Source organism: Poecilia formosa, unplaced genomic scaffold (assembly GCF_000485575.1).
Source record: "Poecilia formosa unplaced genomic scaffold, Poecilia_formosa-5.1.2 Scaffold1012, whole genome shotgun sequence".
In the NCBI taxonomy this organism is placed as follows: domain Eukaryota; kingdom Metazoa; phylum Chordata; class Actinopteri; order Cyprinodontiformes; family Poeciliidae; genus Poecilia; species Poecilia formosa.
In genome coordinates this window covers 34601-44110 of record NW_006800951.1, presented here as the reverse complement: position 1 = coordinate 44110, position 9510 = coordinate 34601, and the positions used below count along the sequence as shown (strand labels likewise).

The window sequence follows — 9510 nt, the reverse complement described above, 5'->3', positions numbered from 1 at the left end:
TGTGTGTGTCTCTGTGTGTCTCTCTGTGTGTGGGTGTCTGTGTGTGTGTGTGTGTGTGTGTCTCTGTGTGTCTCTCTGTGTGTGTGTGTCTGTGTGTGTGACCTGGGGCCTCCAGCTTCGGGGCCGCTCTGTGCCGTCTCCTCTCTGCTCTCTCTTCCCAGCTTGGACAGGTTGAACTTGGTCTGCAGCGTCATCTGCAGGTTCCCCGTGTAAACCAGCTGCAGCTGCACCCACAGGCCTGCAGGGGGCGCACAGAGCAGCTCAACACCAGGCTGACAAGACAGGCCAAAGGTCATGGTGCCTAATCTGATCCCGCATCTGGCTGAGAAGATCGGGTCAGAATCATTAGTCCTCTTTAGAAGCTGAGGGAGAAGGGAAGATCTGGTGGAAGGATGATCTCTGGATGTGCCATATAAGGACACTGACTTCTATATTTACTAGAGCTGGAATTAGATTCAAATTTGAATCTGGTTAATTGCAGGTTCTGTAAGTAATTAACCATAATATGACACTTTAAATTCCAATTCTCTTTTTCCTGCTAAATTATTTAATGAATATGGTCAGATATGAACATAAGAGATATTTCTGGTTTTTATTCTTCAGGTTGTTGTAGCATTACCTGCTACATGTTACCATTCAGGTGCTATTTTAGGCTAACATAGCTTTGCTAATGGGCTAATTGCTGTTTGCACAACTTTAGCACAACAATAGTGTTTTCATGTTTTCATTGACCAATCAGATCATTTAGAAGCAGAAATGAACAGAGAATCAGCTTCCATCGCTGCCGTTAGCGATGTAGCTTTAGCATCGCAGATAAGAAATTGTGGTTTTGGGCAGAATCTTAATGTGTAAAAAAGAAACAAAAAACCAATTGCATTTAATCCATGTAATTATTTGAAATGTGTTAAATGTATTTTGCTATAACTTGTTTTTTTATTTTACCAAAATGATTGTAGTAATGCAGTGAATGGTGGTAGAGGAGCCAGCAGGGGGCAGTCTGGCTCCTGGTGGAGTGGGATTTAAAAACACTCAGAAGTGGAGAAGAACCACAGATAGAAAACAGGACGAACAGATTTAGACGTTTAAGAAAAAAATGCATTAAAATCTAACTAATCAAAACAAAAGCATTAAAGTGTTAGCATCTTCTGAACAGGAAGCTGCAGGCTGAGCTGACCTCTGTGGTTGACCTCTGGCCTGGAGGCGGCCATGATGTGTGGCATGCTGCAGCCCATGTCCAGCTCGGTCAGCGTCAGCTCGTTCATGAAGTAAGGCAGCTGCAGGAACAGGAAGCCATCAGTTTATTACGTATCGATAGACGACCGTCTGCTTCCGCTCGTCCAGCCTCACTCTGATTCTGCTCAGCTTCTTCTGGATCTTATGGGCGACGGCGTCGGCCCACTGCTTCTCTCGCAGGAAGTCCCAGAAGATTCGGCCAATCAGAGCGTTGACCCAGGAGGCGGGGCCGGCTCCGGGGGGCGTGGCCTGATCGCAGGTGCACTGAGGAAGGAAGGAAGCAGAGCTAAGAGTCGCTCCAGATCCATTCACAAGAAGTAAAATCTCTGCTAGCTTACGGTGGTGTTAGCGGTGGTGTTAGCAGTGGGGCTAGCCTCTGCGCTGCTAGCCCTGGGGCTGCATGGGGGTGTGGCCTCATGTGCAGCCAGAAGGCGGGCCATGTAGCTGTGGTAGTCAAGCGCAGAAAGTCCCCCTGTGGCGCTGCAGGGTACTGCAGGACCATAGGAGGTGGCAGGCGTGGCGGGCGTTGAGGACACGGCGGGCGCGTCGTCATCGTCGCTGCTGGGGCCTCGGCTCCTCGGGACGGGGACGCTCTGGGACGGAGCGCCTGGAGGACAGAGATCTGCTGCAGATTATTCAGCGTTATTCATTAAGTTTCCTCCAAAATGCAGAGAATCCAGGCAAAGCGAGTTTCTGGATGTTGCCTCAGACAGGAGCAGAGGTTCCCAATATGAGGGCCGCAAAATGATTTCTGCACAGAAACCATCAGGTGGATCCACAAATGATCTTAGTGGTTTAGACTGTGAGTCAGATTCAGCATCATGGGAGACCAGGAACCATCAGTTTAGACACCTGGTTTGTGTTACAGCGCCACCGACTGGCCCGGCAGACCTACTGCAACGCTTTCTGTGTCATGGACCAATATTTTATCTCATAAACCGTCTCACTAAGAATCAGAGTGATGTGTATGGAGGCCCAAAAGAGACAAATTAAATAATGAATACATTTTGAAATAAATAAGGATTTTATTAAATGTCTGACTGAATAATGTAATATACTTTCTGAATGATATAATTATTTCACTGTTTAATGAAATAGGGTGAAATAATTATGTAATTTTTGGGAAACCTGCTTTAAGGCAAATATTTGATAATAAATGCAGATTTCATTACAATATCATAATCTCACATTAACCCAACCATTCATGAGGATGATTTCCCATGAGACTTTCTGCTCTCTTTCTGTCCAGAGCTGGAGCCGTTTGTTACCGGGTCGTTTGTTACCGGGCCGTTTGTTACCGGGCCGTTTGTTACCGGGTCGTTTGTTACCGGGCCGTTTGTTACCGGGCCGTTTGTTACCGGGTCGTTTGTTACCGGGCCGTTTGTTACCGGGCCGTTTGTTACCGGGTCGTTTGTTACCGGGCCGTTTGTTACCGGGCCGTTTGTTACCGGGCCGTTTGTTACCGGGTCGTGTGGAACGTCGTCCGGCTCTCGGCCCGTCCCGGACCGCAGACGCCAACAGGAGGTGGCGGAACCACTCCTCCTTCTCCCGGCCCGTGCGTCCGAAGAGGTAGAGCGCAGGCGGGGCGGCGCCAGCTTGCGTGGAGGAAGTCTGTGCTGGATCAGAACCCAGGTTCTGTTCTGACCCGGTTCTGTCCTCCTCTGCTCCAAGCTGGATGCAGATGGGATACTTGGGGTTCCAGACTCTCTTCCGAGCCAGCGCCGCCGGCAGGAGGAAGACCTTCAGGAAGGAGGCAGCATGATGAAGAACCAGACCCACCAGAACCAGAACCAGATGTTTTCTTGTGGCAGTAAAATGTGTCTCTTCAGATCAAAAACTCTTTCTGATTTGATTCCTGAATGAATCTAATTTTTTGAACGTTTGTAATTACCTTATTTATTGTTGTCTGTTACCATTTTCAGCTTTAGTTTTTTATGTATCTGTGGATTTTTATGTCTTCAAAGCTTTTTATTTCTGCCTGTCTTGAAAATGATAATGATTAATAAAAAAGGTCATAATTACAAAGGTGAGTAAATAAATAAGCTAATAAAGAGACATATTTGTCTCACTGTCTAATATAATTACTGCCAGCATTTATTAATTTACCGTATTTTCATCTTTTGCTTATTTGTTGAGCCTTTTTTAAATTTCTATATTTTCTCGTCATTATGGCAGGATTGGCTCTCCATAGATTTACTGCCTCACTTTTTCATCAGTCAGTTGAATTTTCTGCTCCTGAACCTGGAGCATAAATCTGCATTAAGAATGAAAAGTGAAATGAAATGTTCAGATCTTACTTTGCTGTTTGCCAGCCAGAAGCAGCGCGTCTTGATGAAGCCGACTTCCTGCGGCGGGTCGTCGTGCGCGGCGCGGCGCCTGATGTTGCAGCGTGGGTAATCCAGACGGAGGCTGCAGCCCTGCAGCGTGGCGAACACGGAGTGAGTCAGAGCCGGGTGGAAGATTTCTGGGTCGTAATCCTGGATCTCATTCATCCAACCCTGAAAACAGCAGCAGGTTTAACAGACACCAACGTTTATTCAAGAAGAGCTGCTGACCTTCAGGAATCAGCTGCAGACCTGAACAGCTTAATAATTACTGTCATAATATTTAATAATAATAATAGTGATAAAAATTATAACTACTATGAATAATGAGCTCTGTTGGCTCTGCTGTTTGGATCATTATTCCTCTGGTTCTGTGCAGCTGGAAGGATTGTTGCTCTTTTACTTTTGGACAGTTATTATAGAGCGTAACCATGGTAACAAGCATCTCAAAAGCTCAAATAATACCTGGAGTATGAAGTCAACCCGTCCATCATGACGGACATGAACCAAACGCCAGACTCTCTCTACTCGTCTTTCTAACCAACAGATTTAAAGAGGAGCAGCAAAAGCAAAGGAGGAGGATCAGCAGAGCTAGCTAACAACTGGTGATGTCACCCAGGAAGTCGCTGTGGAATATCAACTCTGCTGCCTGACGAGCTTTTAGGATGTTAGCAAGAGACCAGGCAGTCTTCAGTCAGAGGAATCTGCAGACTCGCTGAAACACTGACTGCTACAGGAGCTCCTTCCTGGCCTCAGCAAGAACCTTGGAGGACCTGAGTTAAAAACATTTAGTTTCCCTTTGGGAGAAATATGGGCTTCCTGAATGAGCTGCGCTTAGACGAGCATGAAGCCAAAACAAACCCAGACAATATAAAAGATTAAAAATGACTTGGAAAACCTTCTGAGTGTGGAACGTTTGAAGCTTCCAAGCTAAAGCCAAGCTAGCGATCAGCCAGGACAGAGATTATCCTTCTACAGCGTTTTCATCCTCCAACACGGAGCCGCTGATGGCGACCTCTGACCTCCTCCTCCAGCCTCTGAAGCCTCCTGCTGCTGCCGGACTCAGAAGGAGCGGACTAATTACGGTGCCGCCGTGGTTCTGACGGGCCTAATTGGACCCGGGGTGCCTGATGTTCTGGACTTGTGTTCCTTTTAATAAAACTTTAATCTGTGATGGAGACGGACGGAGGAAGGGAAGCGGCTTGACGCTCTCCTTGGAGAACAATCAGGAGAAAAGCAGCGCTGCTTCCTGCTGTTCAGACGGACTCAGGTAAAGTTCTGGTTCTGGATGTGAAATATTTGTAATATTTCTTATTGTTGGTGCTCATGCAGCCTGAATCCACTTCAGATCTTCAATTCTGTTCAACCTCCTGTTTATCTGAGCTCTGATAACATTTGGTATGAAAACTTCTGACCCGAGCTTCAGTTTAATCAGCAGAAGATAAAAAGAAACAGAGTGGGAGTCGAACTCTGTCAGGAATAAAATATCTAAGTTATGAGGGTTTTTTTGTGAATCTTTTCCTTCAGTTTTATTGGATGAAATCCCTGAAAATGTAATAACAGATGATTTATTATCTCAGGTTCACATATGAATATCTGAAACCTGCTGAGACGAATCAATGAGAAGCAGCCAAAACGACTGAAGCTGCTGCGACGCCGAGCTTCTGTCAACTTACACAAAATTACCAGCAATTATTTCATTTATCCTCTAAGAGAAAAAAATGGGATTCATTTTTAGGTCTTATTTAATTACTCAGTTATAAATGTCATATTTTCAAACTAAATATGGAAATCCACTTGTCTATAAGCAAAGTAGACTATCAAAATAAAAGCTGAGTGGCCGCTGATGCAACATGTTGCTGTAGATCCGTTGCTAAATGTCTGGATTGCCTTTAAAACGGAGAATCTTTATTTTAAGCTGAAATGTTCAAGAACAGAAACAAGGACAGGGATGACATGAGGCGACCTGAAAGCAGGAGTTTATCGAGGCTACAAAGAGACAGCTTTTATTTTGGTAGTTCACTTCCTGGTAGCGGCAGGTGAATTAGCTTCCAAGCTAAATATTTAGTCCTGAGCCAAACGCTTATGTCCAAACTAAATATCTGGCTTGAACCTGACATTTATAACTTTAGCTTTGTGAAAATATGACTTATTAATCCAGATTGTTGGTGGCAACAGCGGCCAGTACTTCATGACTGTCGCCTACCTGAAGGACGTCGGGCTCGGCGCTGAAGCCACCTGGGAAACGGGCCTCACCCTGCTGGGTCAGCGCCGGTCTGCGTGCGTTAGCCGAGCCGGACGAACCGATCCGAATGAGGAACAGGCCGAGCAGGAAGCCCAGAGCCAGTCCCAACGCCAGGCCCGAGACGTACGGACCCAGAGGAAGGATGAAGTAGCCGTAGGACAGAACCGCCACGCAGAACAGACTCATGCGCGGCAGAGGAGGCTGAGGATCCGGACCGGACCTGGAGCTGTTTGGTGCTGGGGCGCCAGGCGACCTCCTGACCCTCCTGGGAGCTTCAATGGCAAACACTTGCATCATGTCATCATCTTCGCATATTTCCAGCTCCTGCTGGTGATGAACGGGACACGGGCGGCGCCGCGCTCCGACCGAAGGCCAGTCGAACACGGGAAGAACGTCTCCATCTGGTCTCCTTCCGGTCCTCACCGGAGACTCTGAGAGGACGGTGTCCACGCTGCCGTCCCTCCCCTGATGAGCCGCCGTGGACCTGCTCTGGTGTTTGGGGCTTCCTGCGCCGTCTTCCCCCATGATCTTGCTGAACATGCTGCTCAGAGGCTCATGCATGGCCTCGGACAGCTTCCTCTTCGTGTCCTCCAGCTCCATCTTGAAGAAGCCCCCCTTCAGGCCCTCCGCGCTGGGAGAGAGAGCGCTGGGGGACGGCGGGGCCGTGCGAGAGTCCCCACCGCTCCGGGGTTTGGTTTGGGTCAGCTGCTTCCACAGGTGGAGGTTGAGACGGGAGTCCGATCTGGACTGAGACACCTCCGGCTCCGAGTGGGACAGCTCCGTGGAGATGGACTTCACCAGGCTGAGGAGAGGCCTGGGTCTGAGGGTGGAGCCCTCTTTCGGCTCAAGCTCAGTGGAGAGTGACTTGACGAGGCTGGCCAGGGGCCGCTGGCTGTGTGAGGGCGGCCCTGGGGAGAGGAAGCTAGGGGGCGCTGCAGAGCAGTTCCCCAGGGAACCAGGCGATGACGGGGAAAGAGGAACATGGAAGTTCTGGGGCTTCAAGTCTTTGTCGTCCTCCGCAGGAAGCGGCTTCTCCTCGCCGTGGTCCAGGGAGAAGATGAGCTCATCGTCCTCCAAGCTGTCCCACTCCCCTTCGGTGCCGGTCAGATGGATCACAATCCCCCGGGACTGGTTCCGCTTCATGACGCCAAGTGGGAAGAGCCTGTGAGGGTCATGAAAGGTCCTGCTGCCCTCGCCTGTGTCCTTCCTGCCCTCTCCCTCCCCGTTTTTTCCATCATCTGCCATTTCTCTAGTTCACATCTCCAAACCGAGACACCTGTGGGTCAGGAGAAGACAAACACGGTCAGCTGCATCGCCTCTATACCGTATCGACTCTACGCCTCAGAGACGGAGCAGATACAGACCAAGGCCTGCTTTTCATAGCTTCTGACTCATTTCTGCAAAATGAGCACCAACCAGGCTTTAACTTGTCACATTTGTGTCCTCTGGCTTTAAAGAATCATGAAATAATCTGAGGACTAGTGAGTCTGAATCCCAGCCAAGTCAACATGTCGCTCCACAAACTGATGAGCTTCACAGGCTCACAGTTTCTGTCTGAATCTGGGGCGACGGCCTGGAGACTGACGTCCAAACGTCTGATTCAGACACATCCGTCACAAGAACAGGAAGAAAATGTTTAATGAAAGAAGAGTCACTCTGACATCTGAACTAAAATCCATTCCAGTTCATATCTTCAGCAGTCTCTTAACCAGCCGTGTGTAACTCAGGCTGTGTTCTCACACCGAACGTCCTTTGGTTCGTTTGTTTGGTCCGGAACAAAAAAATACTTTATATTGTTTGGTTCGTTTTGGTTTCGTTGATTTTTCTTCCAAGTGTACGATAATTCGTAAACGATTCGGTTATGATCTTTGCTCTCACTGGGCAGAAATGACGGACAGACCTGGAGAACCGAACTGTCCAGATCTGCTTGTTCATCTGCTTTATGATGTCATTTTTCTGAATCTGGATCTGCTGAGGCTTTACGAACCAGGAAACGGATCAGGTTCAGTCCAACCAGAACCAGCAGGGTTAGCAACCCTGAAGGCCCATCGTTACCATGACGCCCAACTACAGTGGCTCATGAAGTCCAAAAAGACGTTTATTTCCTGTAGTTGGTTTGGATGGAGGTTGGTTTGGACTCACACTAGAACTGGACCAGGAAGCGGTTCTGGTTCTGGTTTGGTGGAGACGAACACCAAAACATCTGCAGGTTCTGTAGAGTTCTGGTTCAAAGCAGCTGATTGTATCGGGTCAGTAAATCTCAATAAAACACAGAACATTGGTTTTTATCTGAAGCGATAAAGTGAAGGGGGACAGTTGGTGATGCAGCAATCAGGCGCCGATTAGTTTGGTCTGACCATCAAACACTGAACTTAGTTTGAAACAGAAGATTTTCTCTGATCCACGTTGATCTGAGTCAGAAAATCAGACATGAGTTTTGCTGCTGGTCAACGGTTCATCATCATCTGGATCAGAGAAGCAGCGGCTCATTTCCTCCGTAACGACTGCACTGAGTGGAAATGTCCTAAATTAAAGCATCTTAAATCCTCCTCAGGCTGCTGGAGCCTCATCGCTGCTCTGCTTCCAGCTGAGATGAAACCAGTTTTCCTTCCATGGAAACGTCAGAAAGCTCAGAGCTGCAGGTCAAGCTCTGGATGCAAGTTGACCCGACTTCTAGCTGATCACATTTATGTAACGGCATTAAAATGCTGCGCGGCACAATGTGAACCACGTCCACAGCAGCTGGTGGAGTCGTTATAATCTGCTCTCGCCCAAAACGGACGGAGGGGGATGAACCTGTTGCTGGGGTCAGTCTGAGCCCCAGAGTTTCCCCTGCTGGGACGGGAAGCTGCAGCATCAGAACCACACGGCGACGTTTCATTTCCTGAGCCGCAAACCGGCGTCCGGTGAGGGGAGAGACGTTTCTGCACCAAGAGATTCTTTATCCATTCCTGCTGTTGGATTTTACAATATTAGAAAATGAAATAAATATTTCTGTCCATGAAAGGATGACATTAAAGAGTTATATTTTATCTGAGTGGAACAGTATTCACTGTGAAAATGTTTCTCTGGATAGAATCTGCATAATGAGTTCTTGGGCGTCACTTATTAAATTATATCAACATATTTCTTTAAAGACTTATGTTGCAGTGGCGGCCATCTTGGTTTGACGAGACAGAATTTGCAATATTTGCAGAAAAGTCAAAAGTAGATGGGTCTGGTGTTTTACTCGTCTGAAGAGAATATCTGTTAATCTGATGGAAAGATGGCCGTCATTAGCATCGTTAGCATCTCTGTAGAAAAAAGGCTAACGATCCTAATGCTGACATCATAAATGATATAAAATGAAACCAGAGCAGATTTGAAAAGTTCATAAAACAAAGGTTTCACAAACTGGAGCTCAAAGTTCAGTCATGGTTTGACTAGGCCATTTTCAGAGCCGGCCTGAGGGATAAGCAAACTGTAGCTGCTCAAAGCCGAAACAAGAAATCCTCAGGTTGACGAACTTCAGCTAAAGATAACTGATCAGTTTTTAATATTTAGTTCTGCTTGTGTCCGGGTCTGTGGGCCGTCTGAACGCTCACACCCACCAACAAACTCAGATTATCGTTAAATCAGGATTTGACTGTAAAATCTGACAAATCAACCAGCAGGATTAGGAGCTAAAGCTAAAGCTAAAGCTAAAGCTAAAGCTGATTCCCATCAACT

General features: G+C 47.5%; 1 protein-coding gene across 1 annotated transcript in view; it reads right to left on the bottom strand.

Annotated features, from left to right (window-relative positions):
- Positions 1-44: 44 nt before the first annotated feature.
- Positions 45-9510, bottom strand: part of LOC103132357 (testis-expressed sequence 2 protein-like) — a gene marked incomplete at its 3' end in the record, with an annotated part of 12187 nt that continues 2721 nt past the window's right edge. The window contains exons 2-8 of the mRNA XM_016667336.1: positions 5764-7078; positions 3531-3731; positions 2682-2973; positions 1572-1840; positions 1348-1497; positions 1175-1274; positions 45-238 (exon numbers count right to left, since the gene is read on the bottom strand). Of these exons, the coding sequence (XP_016522822.1) occupies positions 45-238; positions 1175-1274; positions 1348-1497; positions 1572-1840; positions 2682-2973; positions 3531-3731; positions 5764-7047 (2490 nt within the window). The remainder of the gene's footprint in view (positions 239-1174; positions 1275-1347; positions 1498-1571; positions 1841-2681; positions 2974-3530; positions 3732-5763; positions 7079-9510) is intronic.